This window comes from Gobio gobio (genome assembly GCF_949357685.1).
Source record: "Gobio gobio genome assembly, chromosome: 15".
NCBI classification, from domain to species: domain Eukaryota; kingdom Metazoa; phylum Chordata; class Actinopteri; order Cypriniformes; family Gobionidae; genus Gobio; species Gobio gobio.
The window spans coordinates 32,553,941-32,580,101 of NC_137108.1; the positions used below are offsets into that span (position 1 = coordinate 32,553,941).

General features: G+C 37.9%; 4 protein-coding genes across 7 annotated transcripts in view; 2 read left to right on the plus strand and 2 right to left on the minus strand.

Moving 5' to 3' along the window:
- The first annotated feature begins 281 nt into the window (after positions 1-281).
- On the plus strand, positions 282-5,437 carry ndrg1b (N-myc downstream regulated 1b). 3 transcript variants are annotated; one of them, XR_013818052.1, is made up of 15 exons: positions 298-448; positions 1,009-1,114; positions 1,373-1,493; positions 2,028-2,090; positions 2,196-2,256; positions 2,494-2,580; positions 2,715-2,771; positions 2,865-2,968; positions 3,082-3,144; positions 3,245-3,296; positions 3,443-3,490; positions 3,634-3,669; positions 3,782-3,833; positions 3,957-4,264; positions 4,679-5,181. XR_013818052.1 is itself a non-coding variant. In XM_079837183.1 (14 exons), exons 1-14 carry the CDS (start codon positions 401-403, stop codon positions 4,157-4,159), a joined length of 1,101 nt encoding a protein of 366 aa, XP_079693309.1. In that variant the 5' UTR covers positions 282-400; the 3' UTR covers positions 4,160-5,437. The 3 variants fall into 3 exon arrangements, 1 of the variants encoding a protein (XP_079693309.1); XR_013818053.1 differs by having other exon boundaries at positions 308-448; positions 3,957-4,277; positions 4,679-5,431; XM_079837183.1 differs by having other exon boundaries at positions 282-448; positions 3,957-5,437.
- Positions 5,330-9,515, minus strand: ccn4b (cellular communication network factor 4b). Of its 2 annotated transcripts, none has more exons than XM_079837184.1 (5): positions 9,311-9,515; positions 7,983-8,262; positions 6,901-7,158; positions 6,583-6,776; positions 5,330-6,243 (listed from the first exon to the last, which is right to left on the minus strand). In XM_079837184.1, exons 1-5 carry the CDS (start codon positions 9,356-9,358, stop codon positions 5,944-5,946), a joined length of 1,080 nt encoding a protein of 359 aa, XP_079693310.1. In that variant the 5' UTR covers positions 9,359-9,515; the 3' UTR covers positions 5,330-5,943. The 2 variants fall into 2 exon arrangements, with proteins under 2 accessions (XP_079693310.1, XP_079693311.1); XM_079837185.1 differs by having other exon boundaries at positions 8,006-8,262; positions 9,311-9,501.
- Positions 9,516-11,324: 1,809 nt separating this feature from the next.
- The window catches only part of tg (thyroglobulin), a gene marked incomplete at its 5' end in the record, with an annotated part of 47,302 nt that continues 32,465 nt past the window's right edge, over positions 11,325-26,161 (minus strand). The window contains 8 exons of the mRNA XM_079836842.1: positions 11,325-11,612; positions 11,755-11,948; positions 13,632-13,772; positions 13,909-14,016; positions 16,991-17,178; positions 17,335-17,502; positions 17,599-17,763; positions 25,760-25,956. Coding sequence (XP_079692968.1) covers positions 11,476-11,612; positions 11,755-11,948; positions 13,632-13,772; positions 13,909-14,016; positions 16,991-17,178; positions 17,335-17,502; positions 17,599-17,763; positions 25,760-25,956 — 1,298 coding nt within the window. The 3' untranslated portion in view covers positions 11,325-11,475. The remainder of the gene's footprint in view (positions 11,613-11,754; positions 11,949-13,631; positions 13,773-13,908; positions 14,017-16,990; positions 17,179-17,334; positions 17,503-17,598; positions 17,764-25,759; positions 25,957-26,161) is intronic.
- sla1b (Src like adaptor 1b) lies at positions 18,147-25,766 on the plus strand. Its single transcript, XM_079836843.1, has 7 exons — positions 18,147-18,438; positions 19,522-19,621; positions 23,735-23,821; positions 23,913-24,010; positions 24,246-24,377; positions 24,487-24,613; positions 25,231-25,766. Exons 1-7 carry the CDS (start codon positions 18,360-18,362, stop codon positions 25,445-25,447), a joined length of 840 nt encoding a protein of 279 aa, XP_079692969.1. The 5' UTR covers positions 18,147-18,359; the 3' UTR covers positions 25,448-25,766.

Here is a 26,161-nt window from a genome sequence, read left to right on the forward strand (position 1 = left end):
AATTTGATTATTAAAAATATATATTTTTTCAACAAAACAGTTTAATGAATCAATGAACATTTTTATAATTCATATATTGCAAGCATCTTCATGACGCTCAAGAATCCATCGGTCTTATTCATAAAATGTTTACGTACCATGGGAACAAAGTGTCCAGCTTAATTTACTGATCCAATTTGTTGATCTTTCCATCCTTTAAGAATTAGGTTCCTTCTGGCCAATATGCAAGGCATGCTGGGAGTGGGATGTTTACGCCACACTGTAAACAAGGGGATATAAAACCCAGAGCTCAGTGCATTCTGTGCAACTCGGAGCTTTAGGCTGCAGCAAAACAAGAAATTCTCTATTCAAATACACTTTTTTTTTTTTTGTACACCGGCCTTCTACAACAACTGCAACCATGGTACTGGAGGACTCTGAGGGCAGCGTCTTTGAACTTGACATCACTGTGAGTTCTGATATGATTTTATTGATCTTCTGCTGATGTTGTATATGCTGTGTTAGATCAGTGCATACAAAGGATGTTGATTGCATGAGTTTTTTTGCGTTTCATTTAAAAGGGGTTTTGATGGTGATATTTGTTTCTTTAGATGGTGATATTTGTGTCTTTTGATGGCATTTGTGTTGTTTACTGTCCAGCAGGTTTACTATGTCCGGTCAAGGAGCTTTGTTGCTTTTGTGCGAAATAACAGGCTATTTAACACTTTAGGGTGGATTTTTGGGGTGCAGCATTTTTTGAAAATGTTTTTCGGGAAATGTTGCAATAAATATGTTCATCTTAATTACAGTATTCAATTAAAATGAATTGAACCATATATTCTGGCATGTTCTGATTGCAGCCATTGAGAGGGAATGAGATTGAGTATTAGAATTTTCTCTCCATAATAAAGGCTCAAGGGAAGGCAAAATAAGTTTATTACTAAACCTTTGTTTTTCATCTGATTTGATAAGCTGTGATATGAATGCAGGTGAGATGTTACAAACCTTACCATAACTTTGCTCTTGTAGGAGGATGATGTGGAGACTTCCTTTGGTAAGGTGCACTGCACCATGAAGGGTGTTCCGAAGGGGAACCGGCCTACCATCCTGACCTTCCATGACATTGGACTGAACCGTAAGAATCTCCTCTAAAACTTCTTACTCCCTTATAGAGGTGTGGCTGTCAGATTTTTCTGCAAGAGATTCAAGAGAATGTGCTCAGTGTGTGTTTTTAAAGCAACAGTATCAATGCAAGTTCCAGGGCTCTTAAAACGAGCCCTATACCCTATATATATATAATATCTCTTTTGTATTCCGTCTTAATGGACTGAAAAACTTGTATATCGAACACCAATGGCTTCTTAGTATCACAGCAGTGTTCTTTGTTCTGCAGATAACAGTTGTTTTGAGTCACTCTTTAATCACAAAGACATGCATGAGATCATGCAACACTTTGCTGTGTGCCATGTTGACGCCCCAGGACAGCAGGAGGGTGCCAGCACACTCTCCACAGAGTAAGTGGGAGTCCATTATGCCACCTGATTATGGTCTCAGCAGGTCTATCAGAGCATCCGAAGGGATACAATTAACTAAAACCGTACGATTTCTGTCTCAGCAACATTCAAAATGAACGGTGACTCACTCTCTCTCGTTCTGTCAACAAAGACAGGCTTCTAAGACAGGAAATCCGTTTAAAATCTGTTCAATCGGAGCGGGTTTGCTCTAGGAAATATAACGCAGACAGCTTTATCAGAACCTTATGGCAACAGACTGGCAGAATGTAGGTCAGCATGTCAGTTATAGCGTCTGAGCGGAGCAGAGAACATTTATGATCTGCCATCTGCTACAACAATGTAACTGACAGCCATTGCCCATAATCCAACCTTCCAGAACAGCATCCAGACAGATTATGACCTCTCTAATGCCTGGAAGGCCATCGGCCAGTCCTAATTAACCTGTTGTGCTGTTTAATTGGACCTTCAGTATTTAACCTCCATATTGTTCCACATGTGTGAGGCTAACAAATAAACCACTGTCTGTTGTTGTAGGTATACCTACCCTTCGATGGATCAGCTCTCAGAGATCATCCCTATGGTCCTTAAGCATTTTGGGTAAGTCTTCACTGCTCATTAATGCCCTCTAACTCTTATTTTTGAGGCTCTTATGAGTGCTCTTGATCCAGACCAACTTGAATGCCTGCTCTTTTTCCCTTATAGCCTGAAGAGTGTGATTGGAATGGCGGTTGGTGCTGGAGCCAACATCCTTGCCCGTGTTGCAGTGAGTTTTATACACTTTTCCCCTCAGTTGCATTTTGAATGGCCTTGAATAACACAGATTACAGTTCTGCAACTCTTGCTCCAAACGCAATGTTGATACTTGCAGTGTAATCCTGCTCATTATTATCGCCAGCTTGCTCGTTAATACACAGGAATGTTTCCTTAGTACAAACAACATTCCAGTAGTGCATATTCAATTATACATTTTTCATAAGTATTTTTTTTTTCTCTCTTAAAGCTAAAACACCCAGACATGGTTGAAGGTCTTGTTCTGATTAATATGAGCGCTCAGGCAGAGGGTTTTATGGACTGGGCTGCACAAAAGGTACAGAAGCTGGTTTCTTTCTGCTAGATTTGCATTCTTATGAGATTTGAAATGAATGCATTATTAAACTCATTTGAAGGGGCTCATATATTTGTTACAATATATAAATCCCCAAAACGTGACATTTTCTACAGATTACAAGCTGGACCCACGCTCTCCCTGATACTGTAATTTCACACCTGTTTGGAAAGGTGAGAACTGTTGAATAAGAATACTCATCGAAATGATATAGAACATGCGCATTTTTTACATTTAATTGTCATGTATTGATTGTTTTGATGTAGGAGGAGATACATAACAATCATGAACTAATTGCAACCTTCCGTCATCTCATTACAAATAATGTTAACCAGTCCAACCTGCAGCAGTTTGTCAAGTCCTACAAAAGGTATCACTAATGCAATTTGTGTCTGCAGTCACTGAGTTTCTGGATTGGATTTTTTTAATACAACAGAGAAAAAAAGTTACTGAAAGCCTCATCATCTTTCCTTAATTTCTCAGCCGACGAGATCTGGAGATCGAGAGACCAGTACAAGGAGGAAACGTTAATGCACGAACCCTCCAGTAAGTCCCACCTGATGACATATCAGTATACATACTGATTTTGACTAGTGCATTAGACCGTAAAATTGTGTTTCAAGCACATGGTTTGTCTTTATGACAGGTGTCCAGTTTTGCTGATAGTGGGTGATAATTCTCCAGCTGTGGATGCTGTGGTGAGAAGTTATTTCTTTACTGCCTTGAAAGTTTTAGAGATGTTAAGGCGATTAGTTGCAACAATTTCCCCATTATTGACTACGTACTGCAAATAAATTGGAGAGAAAACATTACACAATGGTTATCTAAATATTTTACCTCACAGGTTGACAGCAACTCCAGAATGAATCCAACAACGACCACTTTTCTCAAGGTCAGTGACCTTACAATTTCTATTGCAATCACTCAAACCTGTAAATCTAGTATAAAATAATGACATATGGTACAGATATTTTGAACATCATTAGTTTTTAATGGTTAAACTGTCATTTTTAATATTTGACTATTTTTTTCTAGATGGCTGACTGTGGCGGCCTGCCTCAAATTGATCAGGTATGATCATTTGCATATAGACATTTTAGACATTGATACACACACATTCAAATCTCCATTCTTACAGACATTAAAGTGAGTGAATTTACACTATGTTTATGTTCTCTCACAGCCTGACAAACTAATAGAAGCTTTCAAATATTTTATCCAGGGCATGGGCTACAGTAAGCACACGTTATTTTAACAACAATACTGAACTATTATCAAAATAATAGTACTATTCATATGGCATTTTATATGTAAGAAAATCATGGTCTCACTGTCTTTTATCACTTTCTTCTCCACAGTGCCCTCTGCCAGTATGACCCGTCTGTCTCGTTCTCGTACGGCCAGTAACTCATCCCTCAACCGCAACCGCAGCGGTACAAACACGGCAGATGAGCAGCGTGGACGTTCCCACACTGACGTCTCCATGGAGAGCGCCTCCAACGCCAACGTAGAGCAGCACAGTTCCTCAGGTCCCACACTTTCCGTCGAGCTGTCCTGCTGAACGCTTCATGAAATTACACCACCGTGCAAATCAGATTGGAACTCAGCAGGCAGTTTAAAATTGGACCTGAAATTACAGAATTTGTACCTGAAAGCTGATGCTCCTGTGATTAGATAATGTTTAAAGGAACTGTATGTAGGAATGTGGCCAAAACTGGTACTGCAGTCACTTTCAAATTACTGTAGAGCGGTGTATCCCCTCTCCACCTCCTTAGACATTTTTTATCCAAAAAGTTTGTAGCTGCAACTGTGGTAACTAGAGCAGAGCTGGCAACCCGGATGCCGAAACACTACTGACTTTGTGATTGGTAGATAGGTGGAAGGTGGCGCTTCAGGCCAAAACACAACATGTCAACATCAACATCAGTTGAGGGCTGCAACTTCACTTTTTAAATGACAATATCCTGGCCGGACAACTGTTGTCAGTGATATAAGTATTTGAAATTAACATGATTTCTTAATGTCTAGTGAGATATCAGGGCCATTTTATGATTAATTAAAATACATTTCTTACATACAGTTCCTTTAATGTAGCCTATCATAGTGTTTATCTCACAGCAAACAAATATTGCACTTACTTAATAGACTAGGCCATTTCTTTTCATCATTTTATTACTTGTAATGTACAATATGTAATATTTTATAATGATTATATTATATTAAGAAGATTATGTTGTTACAATGTATACTATGTATGTGTGTATATGTGTTTGTGTTGGAGGGTTGTCTGACTGGTAAGGCTGAATGTTCTGGGAACTTTTTTATACATATTAATTACATATTCTCTACTTGTAATTGATAACCATGTCAAATATATACTCGAAGGTATTGCAGTCTGTTGAGAAAGAATGACCACAGGTAGTCTACGAAACATTTGATATAATTTCTGAATCATTTTTGGTGGTTGTGCTTTTTACAGTCTCACTGACATTATATCACTTAGCAAGACTATCAAATCTTTGAATGTTGGTAAGATGACTTTGTATTTAACAACTGGATTAATAAAATATAACTGAGTAAATGTAGTCACTGGCACTGCTATAATGTCTAACACTCTGAAAAGTATGATTACATACAATATGTGTCATGAATTTTAAACAGCACCACTGCACCATTACGGAAATGATGTAAATTACTATTGAGTGACAATAGAAATACAAGCAAATGCATAAAGATAAGCATATGTCTTTTTTTATTAAAAAAAGGATACATTTCTGGCATATTTCCAGAATATTAAATATGAACAGCAACAACTTGGCAAAATAAATGTCTGAATAACAAAAAGATCACTGTCACTTCTCTTCTATATTTCAGAATGACACAAACCCGTCTTTTTACACCATTTTTACTAACATATATATTTTCAAAAACTGATAATGTGTATTCCTCTAAGGAGAATTCCTTTTATCGTTGAAGGCAATATTTTTATAAACATTTTTTGTAAAATATAAAGTGTTTTTTTTTACTAACTAATTTGCACAGATTTGTAGCAGGAAGTCATTTTAAATACAAAATGTTTTGTCCCTCATAAATCCATTAGAAATCTTCTTGTACCATAAAGTCTTTCAGTCTGAACTAACGTTCACCTCACAAGTTATCTCAATATGAGTAACTGTGCTAATTCTAATTCATAAACCATCCGATATGACTTCTCATCAACAGTGAACGATTACTTTCAAACAGCATCTCTGTTACTGTCACACTGGGAGCATGGGTGCTTTTCATAGACTACAAATGTGAGTGCAAGGACGCCATAAAAAGAGATTGCATCTGGCTCTTGGTTAATTAGTTAACAATCTCATTGAACTCGTAGTATTGCTCCAGATCAGCAAAAATATCGTTTGGATTCCTGCAGGAGAGGTTGCAAAAGCAGGCATTGATCCACATGTATTTCCAAGTAAGAACTGATCCATTTGGACAATCAAACTCCACCTCAATGGTCTTAGACTTGTAGGGGATGCAGCAGCGCTCATCAGTACACACTCCACAGTACTTGGGCCAATACGCCTTCTTACTGATGCAGCCTGAGATGGTGAAGTTCTGAAACTCTGGCTCACGGTAGATGTTCAGGCACTTTTTACCCGGCTGAGTCACAGATATGACAGACAATCAATCTCTCAATCAGTCAATCTAATCATTTAGATCAGGGATGGGCAACTTTGGTCCAGGAGGGCCACTGTCCTGCAGAGTTTAGCTCCAACTCTTATCAAAAAACCCACTTGTAGATTTCTAAAATTTCTGAAAACATTGATTAGCTGGATCAGGTGTGTTTGATTAGAGTTGGAGCTAAACTCTGCAGGACAGTGGCCCTCCAGGACGAAGTTGCCCATCCCTGATTTATATTATTTATATTCTATCATTAAAATAAGTGATGAAAAGTAGAGATGGGTGAGCAAGTTAAATAGAATAGAAATTAATTCTTACTCTAAAGTGCTTGGTGATGTCGACCTCACAAGGTCGGAGGTTACACAGTCGAGTCTCTTTCTCCATCACACAGCCAGCGTTGTCATTAGAAATGCGCAATGATGTGCCCCGCCCACAGGTCTTTGAGCAGGGACTCCATGGGGTGGTCTGGGTAACGCAATTTCTATGCCAAATATCATTAGTGGTGAGGGACTCTGAAAAAGACGTAAAGAAAAGGTGTGATATTTGTCAATGATGAGCTAAAAATGTTAGTGCACCAGATGCTATAGCCTTCTTATGGACATTTATCACCACACAAAACAATAACGCACTGCTCACCCTCCTCAGGGGCGTGTCTGGGGTTGGTCTTGCGTGGTTTACGGGACTCTTCGCAGATCCATTTATCACAACATTGGCCTGGGATCTTCACTCGCTTGGGAGACTGACACCAGACCCGGGGTGGCAGTGACTCGGTGCAGAGAGACACGCATCCAATTGCCCCATTCACACACAGACAGCGGTATTTACAATTGGGCTGGAAACTTTGGCCATTGCGATAAATCACACCGTTATACTCACAGCCTGTTCCCATAACATCTGGAACACACAAGAGACTGGATCATTTATTTCCTTGAAACAAGGACTTGACAGAACTAAAAAGTTCTTTGACAGTTTTGTGGCCTGTGTAATTTGACACCGAATAAGTAGATATTGCATTTCATCTGTAAGTTTAATTTGAGTACATTAATATTTACATAATTTTCCAATATTGCAGGGTCCAAAAGTCGAAGACAACATTGAAAACCTGGAATTTAAAACATTATTCAAACCTGGACAAAAACTGAAAGATTAAATATTTTTACAATATCAAAGCAAAGAAAATTTTAAATTGAATAAACGTATCAGCATCTGCATCTTGGTCTAGTTATGTAAAACATTGTGCTGTAAATATGTATAAATGTATAAAAGTGTGTGTATATATATATATATATATATATATATATATATATATATATATATATATATATATATATATATATATATATATATATATATATATATATATATATATATATATATATATATATATATATATATATATTGATTAAGTGTGTGTGTGTGTGTGTGTGTGTGTGTGTGTGTGTGTGTGTGTGTGTGTGTGTGTGTGTGTGAGAGAGAGAGAGAGAGAGAGAGAGAGAGAGAGAGAGAGAGAGAGAGAGAGAGAGAGAGAGAGAGAGAGAGAGAGAGAGAGAGATAATAAATGTATTACAATTTAAAATGTATGATCAAATTCTTCACATTTACACAACATAAACATTTTTGTGTTTTAACCATTTCATTATATATTTTATTTAATGCATGTTGAATCATTACATATTAATTAAAGCCAAGCCAGTTAAAAAATATATGGGGTCACTTACATGCACATACTCCTTTTTCGTACCTCGGCTTGTCAGAGCTGTAATCACAGTAAAGTCCTTTATGATAGTCACAGGTATCTCTCTCATTACAGGTTTCCCCCACCTGCTTGGCACATGCCTTACAGCAGTCACATCCATCTGTCAACAGGCTAACCCCATATGGGCAAACAGGGGCACTCTTGGGGCACTTACAGGGCCATTTGCAGTATCGATTTCGATTATAAGAGTCCAAATCGGTGGTGGTCATAAGAGGAGAGTCTGTGGAGTTGTGGGAACTGGCCTGTGTGGGAGAGAAGAGAGGAACATGAAGAAGATATGCCACCTTTAGGCACTTTGGGGCAACAGAGAGTTTGCTTTGAAATTTCATTGAAATTGGGCCATTTAAATAGGCTCCAAAAACTTCACTGCAGAGGAAGATTTAGATTAGTTTCTAATATGAACAATAAGATATAACAATCACTTTTAAACAGAATACTGTTTTCGATACAAAAATGGCAAATCTGTTCCAGACCGGGTTTCAGTCTATAACAAGCAACGCTTACATTTCTTTGTCGGAGAAGATAGCCTAACATGCCGATTTTTGTGTGATAAGTAAGTTATTAATATCAATAGCCTACTTATATAGCCTAACTGCTGCATAGCCTAAGCAATATCACATTAATTAATATTTTTTAGTGTGAAGAATGTCAACAAATGCATTTTCTCTATTATCATTAATTGATTATTAATTGATATACAGGATATTACAGCACATTTGTTAGAGCGAAGAATGTCAACAAATGTGGTAAAATAAAATAAAAAATACAAAGACAGGCATATATATATATATATATATATATATATATATATATATATATATATATATATATATATATATATATATATATATATATATATAGAGAGAGAGAGAGAGAGAGAGAGAGAGAGAGAGAGAGAGAGAGAGAGAGAGAGAGAGAGAGAGAGAGAGAGAGCCTACACACACACACAGTATATTATTTGCTCTAGCTAGTCATAATGATGACCCATGAAACTGTCACTTTCAATTCTGGAAAACAATTATTTATGCTTTTCTTTATGCATTTGAGGATTGTAATGATTTTGTAAATATTGTAATTTGTAGCCTATGAATTTGAAAAATAAATCGCGCTTTCCAAGAACCAGCGACGGTGTCTCGCGCTTTGATAAGCAACGTCACTACTTTACTGAGAGAAAAGGCAGCTTATAACAAATATTCTTGCTTTCTTTAATTGTTAAAAAAAACGCCTTTAGTTGGGCGACTTTTTTATATCTTAAATACTGCATTAACTCAACAGAATGATAAGACTCACCTGGTGCACACTGGCTGTCAAAAGAATCCACAACAGGAGTCTCCACATTACTATATTCCTGAGAGAAATACATTGAAACAAGAAATGTAGTTTGCTACAGGTACAATCCACAAGCGTTCCCTCGTGGCATCCACAGTGACACGCGCAGATGTGTCGGCCAGAGTTACTGGAGTCTCACTTTACGTCAGTCTGTCAGATTTAGTGGGAGTTTGCTGGAAGTTTTCCTTCAATTCGCTGCAGTTCAATCGTTAAAGGGGATGGAATCAAAATAAAACATCGGAATTATTAAGAAAGTGAACTTTTATAGCCTAATATAAAATTACTAACATAGAAGACAAATGTTTAGATTTCTCACGTCGTAATTATGTCTTTGTTGGCAATGGCATATGGCTTGACATGAAATCTAAGCTAGCCATTCATTCCGAAACCTCATTTAGCTATATTTTTTTATACATCTAGAATGAATTTAGCGGCATTAAAATAAAAAACAATTATACACAAAGAATACATAACATGAAAGAAATATGTGCAGGAGAGGTACTATAAATCCTCCTATTAATACAAGCTGAATCTGTCCAGAGAGAGAGAGAGACTGCATGACATTTGCACACAAACCCAATTTAAATTCAAAGTGTATGTGGTTTACAGAGTAGGCTAATCCGTTTTTGAACCATTTAAGTCAAAGAATCAGTTGAAGGAGGAAAAAGATGATAATCACAGTTTATTCATTACTCGTATTGCCCTAAGCTGCATGCTTGACATTTGGACAGAAATAATTCCAGAGCAGGAAGAATTTAAGATAAGAGCAGTTGGACCAGGACAAAGAACGTTGTGTCCCCAAAAACCATTTCCTCCTGCACAACTGGCAGGAGGTGAGGATGTATAAGAAACCAGATATTGGTAATACTAATTTAAAATTCTACATACATTTTATTGATCAAATATGCACTGTAAAAATGTTTGGTACAGAAATTGGTTAACTGCAATTGGTTAAATGTATCCTCATACAGTGAAAAATTGTAAATGGTTTAACATCCATTTATTACAATATAATGTATGGCGAAGAACGGTAAAAGGACATTCCCCAAAGTCCCTGCGTGATTTGGTCTTTTTCCATTAGTAATATTTCATGAAATTTCAAACAGTAAGGAACTGTAATAAATATTGTTTTAAGTGGATTGTTTGCTGGGGAAAACACATAAGTGAATTTTAAAACTCACATGCGGTGAAGATTGAGCTCTTAACGAAAATAATGCACAAAGAAACTAAACAAATTGGTACATACGTGACATATTTTTGAGAGGCGCGTACACAGCATTTTGCAAGATTTGTGTGATGTGCTCATACTTTGCCAAAACCTTGAAGTATACACTACAGCTGAGGTTTCCACTGTTTACAAATTAAAACCGACAGCTGGGCAGCCTGCCACTGATGCACTAAACAGAAGAACAGTAACATTTCTGAACTAATCTCCTACACCACAGACTAAAAAAGACTTTAATCTTTCAGCCCTTAATGTGCAACTTTGTTTCATAGTTCATGTGGTAGCGATGAAAAAAATATATGACATTCTGAGAAAATGCCCTAACCTTGACATCGTTCATATGGGTGAATGTAATCAAAAGTGTCCAGACAGCCAGAGCAGAATAGTCTAGACAAAGAGGAAAGGCTTCTTATAATCTCCAGGAATATCGTGATAATTAGTATCTCAGAATAGCCCTCAGTCAGTGGCACACAAGCATCTGGAAACTTGCAGAAAGTGAAACGGTCAGGATTACTCATATGTTCTCCTGGCACTTTGGTCAGACCTTATTCCATGTGACTGCATGTCTTCTTCAGTTTAATGTTAAATCACCTCAATTATTAATGAAGATCATTTAATGCACTTTATTTAATTACTGCATTGGATATATTAATCAAGGGTTCTCTTTGAAATTTCAGCCTTGGTGGACAAAATTCTATTGCATTGTGTGTTGAAAAATGTGAACAATGAAGAATAAACCAAAAGTGTTTTCGATGCAGTTTATTGCTTAAGTTCTACAATGAATGCTCATCGATTCATAAATCACAATGATTTACATCAATAGAAATACCAAAATGACAGAATGATAAGCCTGAATTGGTTCTGGAACAAGCGATTACAAGAAAATGTGTACATTTTGAGACTAATTGTAAGCATCTTTCTCAGATTTAGGTTTGCTTGGAGTCAGAGAGAAGCTGTCATCTGGGAGTGGCTTGGGCTCTTGGGTTGGAGTTTGAATTCCTCCGGTATCTCCCACTGAAGTCCCACAGGTTAATTTGGCTGTGAAGTCAAAGTCAGGTTTACAAGTATTACCAAGTGCAAGGTATATATACCTAGTAAAAAAAACCCCACTGTAATCTTCCAATCTCTACATTTAAAGACCACCATGAGTTTATATGGATGTGTAGAGCAGTATACTAACTGGTAGAGGTTATCAGAGCCGGCACATATTGAGACCAGAAGGAACACTGAGGGCTCTGGAGGTTCTTGCGGTTACGGAGCGTAAAGGACAGCTCTTTATAGCCCCGTCCACCCGGGTGAGGCATGAACTGAGGCCATGGGGGCAAGAGCTTACTGAAGGACGTCCTAGATGTTGCAAAAGGAAGGTTGGGGTTGCTGTGAAGAGCAGAGGAGAGATTAACAGAGTGGTGCAAAGTCATTACAGTCGGCATGAGATGAAAATTCCCCCTCTTTTCAAAATGCATGTTATTGTGAACACTTAAAGGTAGGGTAGGTAAGAATGATCTAAAACACTTTTATCCAAATTTGTTTAAACTTTCTTTATATGTCAATACATAATTAAAATTTAAGTACTCTGAAAAAGAGAGTTTAAAAATCGAGTGACTCTAGACTTTTTAATCTGCAATAAACACCGCTCATTATTTTCGTTCGGGCCGAAACAAGTGATTGGCTTGGGTGACTGTCACTCTCTCTCGCTACCATGGCTACCACCGCTTTTGCTCCAGGATCTGCCCACATGTGTGCACTCCAGTGTTGCCAAGTCGGGCTACTTCAAAACACTGTTGCCGCGGGCTGTTTTTCATGTCCGCGGGTTGAAGCGACCCCAATTATGTGATATTTTGCCCCGGGATTTGCGAATTTTAGCAGGCAGCCCTACCAAAAAGACACATATTTTACCCCCCAAACGCGATTTTTACCGGAGAAACACGATTGGGCTTGTTTTGGGCTAGTTTTGAGTAGCAATTGGGCGGATTTTGTTGTGAAAACCTGGCAACCCTGGTGCACCCGTTTGATTTGAGGAGTTCAAGAGGCTGTATTTCTGCTGGACAGGTAATCTTTCATTTTGATTATACATTTTTTTGGTTTATGTTTTCATGAAGCATGTCTCACTAGCACACGTAACTTAGCTGCCTAATATAGCTAACATAACATTACTTAGCATAAAGTTACAATGTTATACACTTAGCGAACCATTAGTAGAGATGATAAATACTCAATATGCTTAGCTCAAGTTGATCGCTGTCGTGTTGAATTTCGCAAAATGTAACTTTAGATAACAAAATTCATGTGTAAAAGCTAGTACACCGCATCCAGGAACTTTTTTTTAGAACTAAGTCAGCTTTAGCTACTACCCTCTGTCTAAACTCTTTTACCATGTTCAACGGGAACTTTACCTGCACGTTTATTTCGGCCCTTGGTTTGTTTTTATATACTCTACCAATGTTTATGTTGATGTTTTTATCTTGTATCTGTGTGTGTCGTAGACACTGTGTTGTGTGTGTATTTTAAACTTTACCAGTATCATTATTCTAGCTTGATAGTGAGTACTAAAAGACATCTTATTTGTTTATATTCATAATGATAAAGTTAGATTTTTTATTACATGTGATTCTGACATGATGTCACTACATGCACTTCTTCTCCGCTCGCCTCAGGTAAATAATGTGTCTTTCAGCTGAGCTGATCGCGGTCGGCGTAGCGCGTTCATGTGTTTTGGGGGCGTGGCTTTGGAAAGAGCCCAGAAGGGAGAAGGTGCAGTGAATGGAAATATTGAGCTGTCTTTAAAACAGTCGTGAGAGGTCTACAGACACTCAATTTTTATACTTTCTTTTTCAGAGTACTTACATTTTAATTATGTATTGATATATAAAGAAAGTTTAAACAAATTTGGAAAAAAAAGTTTTTTAACCAAATCTTACCTACCCTACCTTTAATTCATGCTGGTTATTTTAATCAGATCTGCCTCCATCCAATGTTTTTCAATTATCCGTTTCATTCAGATCTGAAGAAAAGATCTGTCGCTACTTTAAAAAATATATAAAAATGGTTGACAAATACCCAGACTTTATGAAGTTTGCCATGTAGTTCATGATCTGCAGGGTAAGCGTTCTCTCTTTTGAGCTGAAGAGGTCACGTTTTTCTGAGGCAAGAGGAACTCCGAAAAGGAACTGCACATCCATTGGAGCTGACAGATCAACACTGTGACAAAAACATATTTAGAATACACAGAAAATACACTTACAGGATCTGATAGATGTCATTTTGAATGGAACCATATGTTCAGGTTATGTGCAATCATGCAAGTATGATATTATGTGTGTGGAATGAGAGGCACCTGTTGTAGGCAGTGTCCTCAGGTAGGTGGTACATGTGAACACTGGACTGTGTGTTTGCTGCCCAGAATTCCGCCATGTCCACTGCTGGACAGATGATGAAGAGGTCTCTGTAAAAAATAAAGGGCCATGATATGGATACATGCATAGCAAGGTACATGTGGCTACATCTGCATCTTAGGATTTTGATAACACAGGGGTTATATCATGTATGTGTGTTTATATAATATTTATGTGTGTACACGTGTATATATACACCGACCGACCCCTGAAGGTGTACTGTGGTATCTGGCACCCAGATTTTCAAGTTGCGAGGTGGGGCCTCCATGGATCGGACTTGTTTGTTCAGCACATCCACAGATGCTCGATTGGATTGAGATTTGGGGAATTTGGAGGCCAAGTCAACACCTCAAACTCGTTGTTTGCTCCTCAAACCATTCCTGGGCCACAGCAACCAGGGAATACCATTTCCATGAAAGGGTGTACATGGTCTGCAACAAAGCTTAGGTAGGTGGTACGTGTCAAAGTAACATTCACATGGATGACAGGACCCAAGGTTTCCCAGCAGAACATTGCCCAAAGCATCACACTGCCTCCGCCGGCTTGCCTTCTTCCCATAGTGCATCCTGGTGCCGTGTGTTCCCCAGGTAAGCAACACACATGCACCCGGCCATCCACGTAATGTAAAAGAAAACGTGATTCATCAGACCAGGCCACTTTCTTCCATTGCTCGTGGTCCAGTTCTGATGCTCTTGTGCCAACTGTTGGCGCTTTCAGCGGTAGACAGGGGTCAGCATGGGCACCTTGACTGGTCTGCAGCTATGCAGCCCCATACGAAACAAACTGTGATGCACTGTGTATTCTGACACCTTTCTATCACAACCAGCATTAACTTCTTGAGCAATTTGAGCTACAGTAGCTCGTCTGTTAGATCAAACCACACGGGCCAGCCTTCGCTCCCCACTTGCATCAATGAGCCTTGGCCGCCCATGACCACAGATCGGGAACATCCTACAAGAGCTCCAGTTTTGGAGACGACCCAGTCGTCTATCCATTACAATTTGGCCCTTGTCAAACTCGCTCAAATCCTTACGTTTTCCCATTTTTCCCGCTTCTAACACATCAACTTTGAGGACAACATGTTCACTTGCTGCACAATATATCCCATCCACTAACAGATGCCGTGATGAAGAGATAATCAGTGTTATTCACTTCACCTGTCAGTGATCATACTGTTATGTCTGATCAGTATATATGTGTGTGTGTGATTATACAGTAAATCATAAAGTTTTTACTTCCAAAATCATAAATTTGACAATTTTACAGTAAAAGTACATATATTACAAAAGTGTTTACTGATTACTATAGAATTTCTACGGTCTTTTTCTGTAACGTTTTTTTTTAAAGTGCAAGGTGACCTACTATGGAACTACAGCAGCCAAAAGTTTCCATGCTGCCTGGTGTTAGAGACTAAACAGGAGCTGGGTTCAGATTCAGTATAAGATGAAATGTTGAATAAAATTGGTGGAACAAGTCATGTATGTGTTAGACCTTTTTAACACTTTTACAGATCGGACAGTATCGCAACAACAGGAAATGATGGCGAAAATAGAATCAGGAAATGATACTGGACGTAAACTTGTTTTACGCAAACGGTTTTATCAGGTTCTGATAAAAAGTCTCTTTCCTGTTTGTGTTGCTATGTTGCTGTGCCTTTGTGTGCAGCAGGTCAGAGGGGTGTGTCACGCGTGTTGGTCAGGTTTGGTCTGTACTATATCTGACACTAGTGATTATGTGGGCAGCCAGCTTATCCTCTTTCTGAACTACTGAGCTACTGACAATTCAGAGAAAGGAATTTCAGGACACAGAAGTTCAGAAAAATGTGAAATTACCCTTCAGAGATTTGTTCACTTAATTCTAGTAGACATTTAATTTTACCCCACATTTCTTTCTACATAAAATATTTTTTGCCATTCCAACGGTGAACAATGCGGTGTTTGGAGCTCACAAACAGCAATAAATCAGAAGAAAAACAGTTTTTTGTTAAATGAACTCGTCAGCTGACTGAAAAGATTCTGTATGCTAGTCCACTGAACTCATATTTTCCTCAGAATAAAATAATAATGTTTGAAAGAAACTAAGCTCAAGATCGCCATGCATCATTCAGAGCTGGGTAATTTCTGCCATAACCTATATTAAGTAGATAAACATTTCTTGAGGTATCCGCATGGTCTTCCTGTTCTAAAATTAGCTGTCTTCATCCAGCTTCTGCTAGGACTGTTTTAAACTCACACAAGCATTTATCAGCCAGAAACCCAGATATACCATTTCCTTCCTCTATGCCACAAACGCTTCAGCCTCCCCACCCACAGCGAATGTAAGACAAGAACGGTTTAAGCGCAGAGTCCTTCCCTAAGGCTCAAAATTATTTCAGCTCTGGATTCCTCTGCATTCCAGACCACTTAACTTTTTTTTTGAGGATCTGAACAAACATTCGTTCACTAGAAGGGCAGCTGTGAACACATTGAGATTTGCTATTGTTCATTTTGGCATCTAACTAAACATTTTGGCTAGTCGTGGGCTTTTAAATTCAATTAAAACTGTCTTTTAATCAGTGCACTGGCATGTTCACTTGGCATGATCAATTTTGGCTACTTCGGGACCACATCTAAAGTTTGGTCGGTATGATATTTTATTGTTCGTGAAAGTCTCTATGCTCACAAAGGCTGAATTTATTTAGTCAGAAATACAGTAAAACAGTAACATTGTGAAAAATGACTACAAATTAAAATTAAACACTAAATTAAATATATTTTAAACCGTAATTCATACCTGTGATGGCAAAGCTGAATTTTCAGCATCATTACTCTAGTCTTCAATGTCACATGATCCTTCAGAAATCATTCTAATGTGCCGACTTGATGCTCAAGAAACATTTCTTAACAGTAGACCAATTGGAAAGCATTGTGCTGCTTAATAGTTTGAACGGCAACTTTGGTAGCTGGGAGGCACATGCTTTCTCTGCAACATTCTTTTAATGACAAGAAAATATACCTGTGTTCTGTAAGACCCGTGACCTCTTACCTCGTAGCGTTTTCCAGAGCGCGAGAGAACACATTGTATCCTGAGGGTGTGGGGGAGTGCTGCAAAGAGTAGAACCAGGTCGCTGCCTCCTTCACAAAAGCATTAGCATCATCTCCACCCAGAGAGTTAGACAGGGCTGCGTAAAACGCGGTCTTACTGTCAGCCCTTCCCTGAAGCTGCTCAAAATTCTTCTCAAATAAAAGAAACAAACTAGTGTCAATAAGAAAATGTCACAGTGCCACCCTATTAATGAATATTCTCAATAACTAATTACATTTATCTAACCACACCCAGCTTTATTTCTCAGACGCTTATTTTTCATTCTGATATATCTGTGTCCTGACCTTGATGTTCTTGGCTCTGCTGATGAGGCCGTCTTCAAATGATGAGCCCAGAAGTAATTCAACTGTGTGGAAGCGTCCGGACCGAAGGACCACAGAAGGCTTTTCCCGAACTACAGTGCCATCAACCACTGGTGACCAGGCCTGCAGGGGACCACTCACAGCTAACAACTACACACAAACACACCAAGAGAATGTTACACAGAGAAAATTCACGATCGCTTTGACTATTTTGTGCTTTTTCTTCACAAAGGTGACCAATTGTACCTTGGTCTGGGCAGCACTGATGCTCTGAGCGGGTTTGCTCCTCAAACAGGTCAGCATCTGTATAGTATCAGCGTCCGAGCAGCCAAGTTCACTAGCCAGAGATGCAGTTTGCGCCTGGGCTTTAGATGTACTCATTACAACAGCAGGCGAAAACACAGATCCACCCTGCAAGCATACATAAACCATTGTTTAGCATTGCATGTGACCACTAAAAAGGCATCTTGATGCTTAGTTATCAACCATGATGAGCTATTTTCATCTAGACATCATTTACTATGGGTTTTTTGTTATGTTTTTTAAGTCACTTGTCACTCAGTTTGAGAACTGAGAGAGAATTGATCACATAAACACATTTTATATTAATGCATTATGGTTCAGACCATAAAAAAACGTATCAAAACAGAAAATCATGAAACCATGAGAAGCTTCTTTGCATACCACTGCTATTTATACACATATTTACCAGAAGCTGCATACATAGTGCACATCTGAATGAATTTACATGCGATTATTAAGCCTTTTCATTTCATCACTTCCTATTTTTGCTTATATGTGAAGTGGAAAGTGTGGTAAGACGCAGCTTCCCCGTTTACTTGAGCCATGCCCTTAAAAGCCTTATCAGTGGAAAGTTGCACATCAGAACAATAACAGAATCTAAATGACACACTTTGCACAGAAGAGGAGATTGCCTCAGTTGGGACAGACATCTGATAGCTGATTGAATGTGGTAAACCTGTAGAAATAGCGCTGGGAGATTGACAATGGGAGGCGTACAGGCAAGCCAAAGAACCCCAGAGGATTTCAGACGAACTTGTACTAATGAAGACATTCCACAGAGAGGTACGAAAATGCTGAGCACTGTTTGATTGACTGAACGTATGAGTGGTTTCAAGTGACGTTCCTAGTTATTGTAGGCAGTTGCCGCATCGTTTCGATCATTTACAGATGTTGTGGTGTGTGAAGAGACACAAACTGTATTAAAACGTACAGATATCGGTTCTCTGTCTGGGCAGAATGAGCAGCATAAGCTGTGGTCTGTCCTTGAACTAAAGTAACATACAAAAGACTAAACTGAACTTCTCTTTTTGGTCAAAAACAAATGAAGTTTCAAAACAGATGTGTTTCTAAAATGAGCTAAAAAATGATGGTGCGTGATATTTAGATTAGATACAAACGTGCAAAATTATCTGGTAACACACCCATAACTGAATAGTGATAAAAACATAGATGTTTGTTTTTCTGTTTAGTCATCAGTCTTTAAATGATCAAGCTAAAAAAGTTAGCTCAAAAGGCTAATCGAGGCCATACATATAAATGACTAATAAGCAGGCCCACACAGAATCTGCACGTGCAGATTTCTGCAGATTTGCCCGTCATTTGAGAAACATACACAATCGCATACACGATTGTGAGGGATAGTAGGCTGCACTTATTTTTTAGTGATATTTTAAAAATTTCTCAAACAAAATTGACCACAGAGGAGTAAAGGAAATGTCACTTGTCTGCTAAAATGACTTATTTATAACTATTACAAATAGTTAACTAATTTACTTTTGTAGGTATTTATTTATGTTGCTCTATTGTTTAATGGTATGAAATTGCTTATTTAATGATTTGTGTACAATACAATTGATAAAGCAATATTTTCTCCGTCTTTTAGTGGATGTACTATAATAGTAAGCTTTGATTAAAAAAACAACAACAAGTTTTTCTATTTGGATATGTATTGAAAAACCTTAAATAAAAGTTAAGAAGTGAATATTTTATTTGTAATGTTTTCAGTTTCAATATTCTTAGATCTTTTTAACACATTTTAAACCATTCCACATAATTTCGCAGATTTTTCAAAAACATCAGCGCAGAAATCAGCACAATTTTTTTTTTTTTTGCCAAGATACAAATGCAATATTTTCTATTTTACAGTGCACGAGAATGACACCGCAGTAGTGTTGGATAACTACCCTCCTCCTGATATCTGCGAGCCCATATTTCGAATTGGAGATTGGCTGAAAATAGTATCTGAGTAAGCATTAAGCATTTCATGTTTCTAAAAGAGCTTTAGCATGTATGCTAACAGTAAAATCTGGCTTTTAACATATTTGACAAGATTTTTAAACAAGCAATCACACATATACTGCCATTTAAAGTTTGAGTTTGATAAGATTCTTTAAATGTTTTTTGAAATAAGTCTCCTATACTGACCAAGGCTTTATTTATTGGATGAAAAATACAGTTAAAGGGTTAGTTCACCCAAAAATGAAAATTCTGTCATTAATTACTCACCCTCATGTCGTTCGACACCCGTAAGTCCTCCGTTCATATTCGGAACACAAATGAAGATATTTTTGTTGAAAGCTGATGGCTGAGAAAGGCTTCAGATAGGCCTCCATTGGCATTCAGTACATTTATACTCACAAGACCCATAAAAAGGCACTTAAAACGTTGTTACAAAGTCCATCTCACCACAGTAACTCTACATGTAACTCTACACTCTAATGTTACGATGCGACGACAATAGTTTTTGTGCGCAAAAAAAAATCAAAATAACACCTTTATCCAACTTGTTATTGCCTTCCGTGTGCGCCTCCACGACGCATGCACGAGAATATGACGTAGCGCCGGGGTTCGGGAATCCATGAAATGCACACTTTAACCCCATTTTGAGAACTACGCCGAGACCTAAAGCACGATCAATGTAGAATTCAACAGCTTAGATACGCGCGTCTTCCTCTGCTTGTAAACAAATCGCTTCTGGGTCATGTGTCCGAACGCCGGATCTGCGTCATATTCTCGCACATGCGCCGTGGAGGCCTACACGGAAGACAAGAACAAGTTGGATAAAGGTGTTATTTTGATTTTTTTTTGCGCACAAAAACTATTGTCGTCGCATCGTAAAATTATTGTAGAGTCACTGTGGTGAGATGGACTTTGTAACGTTTTAAGTGCCTTTTATGGGTCTTGGGAGTGTAAATGTACTGAATGCCAATGGAGGCCTATCTGAAGCCTTTCTCAGCCATCAGCTTTCAACAAAAATATCTTCATTTGTGTTCCGAATATGAACGGAGGTCTTACGGGTGGCGAACGACATGAGGGTGAGTAATTAATGACAATTTTCATTTTTGGGTGAACTAACCCTTTAAAACAGTAATATTATTACAATTTAAAATAGCTGTTTCCTATGTAATTTATTCCTGTGATGGCAAAGCTAACTTTTCAGCAGCTATTCTAGAGATCATTCAAATATGCTGTTTTGGTGCTCAAGAAACATTTCTTCGGTAGCACTTTACAATAAGTTTTCATTAGTTAACATTAGTTAATGTATTAACTAACATGAACTAACCATGAGCAATACATTTGTTACTGTATTTGTTAATCTTTGTTAACGTACAGCTGTTCATGGTTTGTTCATGTTAGTTCTCAGTGCATTAACTAATGTTAACAAGATTTTAATAAAGTATTAGTAGTATTAGTGTTGAAATGAACATTAACAAAGATAAATACATGCTTTGTAAGTGCAGTTCATTATTATTTCATGATAATGTAGTTAACTAATGTTAACTAATGAACCTTATTAGGGGTCAAGCACCGAAGGTGCGGAGCCCCTCTTGAAATCGTTAGATTTCTTCTTATTATTATTATTCCGCCATGGAAGTCTATGGCAGCCCATAGAACTGTTTGCGGGAAAATTATGAAATTTGGTACACTGATAGAGGTCATTACCAATAGTAACCACACCAATTTTGGAGTCTCTAAATCAATCTCTTTAGCGCCACCACCTGTCCAAAGTTTGACTCATGTTTTTGCTAATAACTTTTGAACCCTAAGAGCTAGAAACAAAATACTTTTCCCTGGCTCAAGTCGATTCGATTGCACCCTATGACGTCATTTCCGTCATTCAAATTTTCCCGCCATTTTTAATTAACTGAAACCCAACTTTTTTTAACTCCTCCTAGGCCGTTGGACCTATTTACACGAAAATTGATCCAGATCATCTTCAGACCATGCTGACAAAAAAACATGGAATTCAAGTTGATTCGTCATATCGTTTCTGATTAACACGCAAACAAATTTTACGTAACTCTTGCAAAAACACACTTAAGGCAATATCTCCGCAAGGCTTTATCGTATTCAAACCAAACATGGTACAAGTCATCACAAGCATGACCTGAGGCAACATGCAGCGTTTCGGCGCAGGGCCACCTATTGGTCCGGAGATACGAAAAATGGCTGTTTTTGCGTATAACTTCTGAAACGTTTGTCCAAAAATCATAAAAGTGGTCTCGTTAGATTCAGGACGGCATGCCGAGTCGTCTGATATCCAATTCTACCATATCGGCCATTTTGACTGTCGGCCATTTTAAATTATGTGCTAAAATGCTGTATTTTATGAACACTTGAATGGATTGTTATGAAACTCGGTATGGGTCATCAGCACGTTGCCCTGAAGTAGCCCAAGAAGTTTCGAAACAGCGCCATCTAGTGGATTTTTTTTTTCCAAACGCATTTAACTTTTGGTGGGGTTGACTTATTTTCATGGGACTAACTTTTTTTGTCTCCTGAATCCTTGCCGAGTCCAACGATACCAGACTTGCCAGGTTTCGGCGTATGGTTTGTGCAGCGCGGTGTTTTAGTGCTTAAAAAACGTTAGCTGATATCTTCGAAACCGCTAGTCTGATCGAGACGAAACCAGCGCCAGAAAATCGGAAACATAGGTCGATACTGGAAAGTTTCAGCGCAAATGTCAAAATATTGATAGTAAGGGGTAGTAAAATCAAGTCAGGTGTCAGTAATTTTTTACATGTTTTTTCATATAAATGTCTATAACTCCAAAACGAAATGAGATATTTTCACCAAAATTGACACACACATGTACGGGCTCACTCCGATGACACATAAAAAAAATTGTAGGATTGTGCCTCTTGGTGGCGCTATAATAGAACAAAACATGACATTGGCTCAATACAACTCAATGTTTTAATGTGGCGTTTCAACGTTTTTGCTTCAAATGTCTTCACTCATTTTTTCAGTTGGTCTGCTGCTATCTTCCTTGTTTGCTTCTGTTGCGCTTGGCCCCGTTAATGGCTGCTTGCAGCTATATTTGTAGAGTGTTATTATTTCTTATTATCCATGTTGAAAACAGTTTGTAAACAGAATCTTTGATTATTAGAAAGTTTAAAAGAACAGCATTTGTTTGAAATGGAAGCAAAGTTTTAATCAATTTAATGCTTCCTTGCTGAATAAAAGTATTACTGACAGGAAACTTTTTAATAGTAGTGTTTCCGGGAATATTTTCATAGACAATGTGTGTAAACTTTTTTATGAGTGTAAGTTTTGAAGAGTTAGTATTCAACTATATTTCACAGCAATGTTTGAAAGTTGATATAGACTCAATGTGTGAATGCACAACTGACCACAAAACCCTGCAGCCAGTGTTAGCATTGACACTACTCTTTAACACGCACAAAAACTTCTGTTTTTCACTGAACAGAAAGGTTTTTTCATAATTATAAACTGAGTACAAAAATATGAAAAAAGTCAGCACTCTAAAAATATTGTATTAACAGGAGATGAAAAAGTGACGAAGGCAAAGAGCCAAACCATTTGGACTTCTTTATTTCCTGTTAATAAATTATTTTTAGAGTGCAAACCAGTCATAGGGGTACATTTTTGTGAAATAAATAAGCTTTCCGTTGATGTATGGTTTGTTAGGATAGGGCAATATTTGGTCGAGATACAACTATTTGAAAGTCTGGGAAAAAATGGTGCAAAAAAAATCTAAATATTGAGAAAATCGCCTTTAAATTTGTCCAGATGAAGTCCTTAGCAATGCATATTACTACTAATAATAATTGTTTTATATATTTATGAATATATTATACATTTACTAAATATCTTCATGGAATATCTTTACTTTAAATTCTAATGATTTTTGGCATAAAAGAAAAATGTATAATTTTGACCCATGCAATGTATTGTTGGCTATCGCCACAAATATACCTGTGCGACTTATGACTGGTTTTGTGGTCATATATAGGTCTAAGCACCTAATTAGCTGGGAGAGCGCGTTGAGTGCTTTAATTGGAGTATAAACTTAAATGACACAAGAAGCATAACTGTCCACCTCACTTTCTTTCAGAGACGGATATTGGTGGAAGGTCTACTCAGTCAACACTAAGGAAGTGAACTATATACCAAACTGTCATGCCACAAAAGTCTACCATGGGTAGGTTCTGAATCGCAAACTGAACTAGCTAATTGTCACTTAGCCTTCGCTAGCTGTTTAAGTGCTAATGGAACATTCTCGATTGTCTCAGCTGGCTGTTTGAAAATGTGACCAGACCAAAAGCTGAGGAACTGCTTCAACTCCCAGGAAACCGAGTGGGGTCGTTCATGATTAGAGAGAGCACAAAAGGTCAGAATACACCAAACAAACATTAAACTCTAGTCTAGTCTCATACAGCCAGACAGCATAAGGTCTGGTCTATATTGCAGCTTATTCAGGAGACCATTCTGAGACCAGCACACTAAACAGAAAGAGACTGTCTGACAGAAAGAGTTTTATAAATACATTAATCCAAATGATCTACTAAATAATATTTTTGGCTTATATGGTTGATGTTACAATCATAATGCTTGTATTTTTGTAGGTATGTACAGCTTATCCGTGCGCCACAGAGCTATTAGGCATTATCGGATAGTTCGAATGCCAAACAACTGGTACTTCATCTCTCCACGCCTCACATTTCAGTGTCTGGAAGATCTGGTCAACCACTACTCTGGTAAATCATGTAATACACCAAACAACAAATAGTAATTTGTGCTGTTGTAGCGTAAAAGATAGTCAGTTTATCTGTATGATGCAGATTTTTGCCTCTTGCCCTTGTTTAGAAATAGCAGACGGCCTGTGCTGTGTTCTTACTGGCCCATGCTTGGTCGTCAGTGAAAAAGCTCTGAGTGAGCGCACGAAATCGACTGATGGGAGAAAATTATCCTTTGACTGGAGAGCAGTGAACAGGTAATAGGATCAGTAAAAGCCACTTTTACTATGTTTAAATTGCTCAGATGTTGTTCCTTAAAGGGATAGTTTGCTCAAAAATGAAAATTCTGTCATCATTTACTTACCCTCATGCCATACCTAATGTAAATGACAAATTTCTTCCGGTAAACAAATTAAAATTTTTAGTAAAACAATCCATCTCTAGGAGTCCATGTAATGGCACTAAATGGGTGCCGCTTGGATGACACTTGAAAAACCACACAGTGACCGTGATGGTAATCCATATAATTCCAGAGGATGAAGCTAGCTTCACAACCGGTGACGATTTATGAATTTTCTTTTGACAGTAGACCTAAAGCAATGATTTATAGTTAATATAGTACTATATTAATATAGTACTTTTTTTTTTACAACATATATATATTATATATTTTAGTATTCATATACATCTGGGAAAGCACGAGAGTAAGTGAATGATGAGAGAATTTACATTTTTGGGTGAACTATCCCTTTATTCTGTATCCCACACAGTATCGTTCAAATGTTTGGGGTTGAGTTTCTTTTAATTGGCTCTTAACTCCCTCATGTCTCTGCGATTTTTTTAAATATCTCTTATGTCTCTCACTTTCCCTCAGCTCCGAGCTCGTCCACCAGAGTACAAATTCTTCAGCGGTCAGCTATGGGGTTCAGAACAGTGTCTCTTCCTACCTGTCTTTGCTGGGAGAGCAGGAAAAGCCAGAGAAAAAGAAATTTAGTTTGAAGAAGAAGAGGTGGAGGTCTATCTACACGCTACCGAACCACCAGCTTGAAAGTTTGGCCTCGGTGGAAGACAACTATGAGGAGGTGCTTTGATAGATCACAGCTGATTTATTCCAGGAGCTTAAAAGCTGATATCTAAAGGCACTGTTGTGTGTGAATCCGAAAGAGACTGAATTTTTGTCAGGGAAACTTTTGGACTACATCAAATAGTTCTTTAAGCACTTTTTTAAATTTTTTATTTAGGCTTACAAGTGAGTGTTTTAAGATGCTTGTGCAACCATGATTCATTATTTTTGGACTGGAGAAGATTGATTTAACTGTAAATGTGACCTCAGACATTAGTCTTGTTACACAAAATAGTGGTGTTATATAACCAGCAGTGGGACCTCAGAGTTCTGTTCTTACCATTAGTAAAGCTCGGCGGAAGGGTGATGAAGCTGACGGCGAGGTGAGATGAAGGCTTGCAATGTCAGCTCCTTTTCTCTCTGCCCCTATTGTGACTTTAGTGGGGTCTCCTCCAAACAGAGCAATGTTCTTCTGAACCCAACCCAGAGCAGCTGCCTGGTCTTGCAACCCATAATTCCCCGGCAGAGCACTGGAACCTATACAGAGTGAACAGACTTCAATTCACGAGGCACATTCTGTGTCTCCAAATGTATTTTCCACACATAGATCAAAACTATCACTCCAGAAGATTTGCAGTAGATTACTCAGAAATTACCTTAGCACTATAATCAGCATGTGAGAGTCCATCCATTATAGAGACAACAAAAATAATAATAATCATTTTTTAAATGTTTAATCAAA

Excerpts from the sequence above, each read along its gene's own strand:
- ccn4b (XM_079837184.1), bottom strand. The coding sequence starts at position 9,358 with ATGTGGAGACTCCTGTTGTGGATTCTTTTGACAGCCAGTGTGCACCAG. Across the intron at positions 7,159-7,982 it reads CGAAAAAGGAGTATGTGCAT|ATGTTATGGGAACAGGCTGT; the intron begins GTAAGTGACCCC and ends TGTGTGTTCCAG. Across the intron at positions 6,244-6,582 it reads ACATCACCAAGCACTTTAGA|CCGGGTAAAAAGTGCCTGAA; the intron begins GTAAGAATTAAT and ends TCTGTGACTCAG.
- sla1b (XM_079836843.1), top strand. The coding sequence starts at position 18,360 with ATGGGAGGCGTACAGGCAAGCCAAAGAACCCCAGAGGATTTCAGACGA. Across the intron at positions 23,822-23,912 it reads GCCACAAAAGTCTACCATGG|CTGGCTGTTTGAAAATGTGA; the intron begins GTAGGTTCTGAA and ends CGATTGTCTCAG. Across the intron at positions 24,378-24,486 it reads TCTGGTCAACCACTACTCTG|AAATAGCAGACGGCCTGTGC; the intron begins GTAAATCATGTA and ends GCCCTTGTTTAG.
- ndrg1b (XM_079837183.1), top strand. The coding sequence starts at position 401 with ATGGTACTGGAGGACTCTGAGGGCAGCGTCTTTGAACTTGACATCACT. Across the intron at positions 1,115-1,372 it reads CCATGACATTGGACTGAACC|ATAACAGTTGTTTTGAGTCA; the intron begins GTAAGAATCTCC and ends TTTGTTCTGCAG. Across the intron at positions 2,581-2,714 it reads TGGACTGGGCTGCACAAAAG|ATTACAAGCTGGACCCACGC; the intron begins GTACAGAAGCTG and ends CATTTTCTACAG.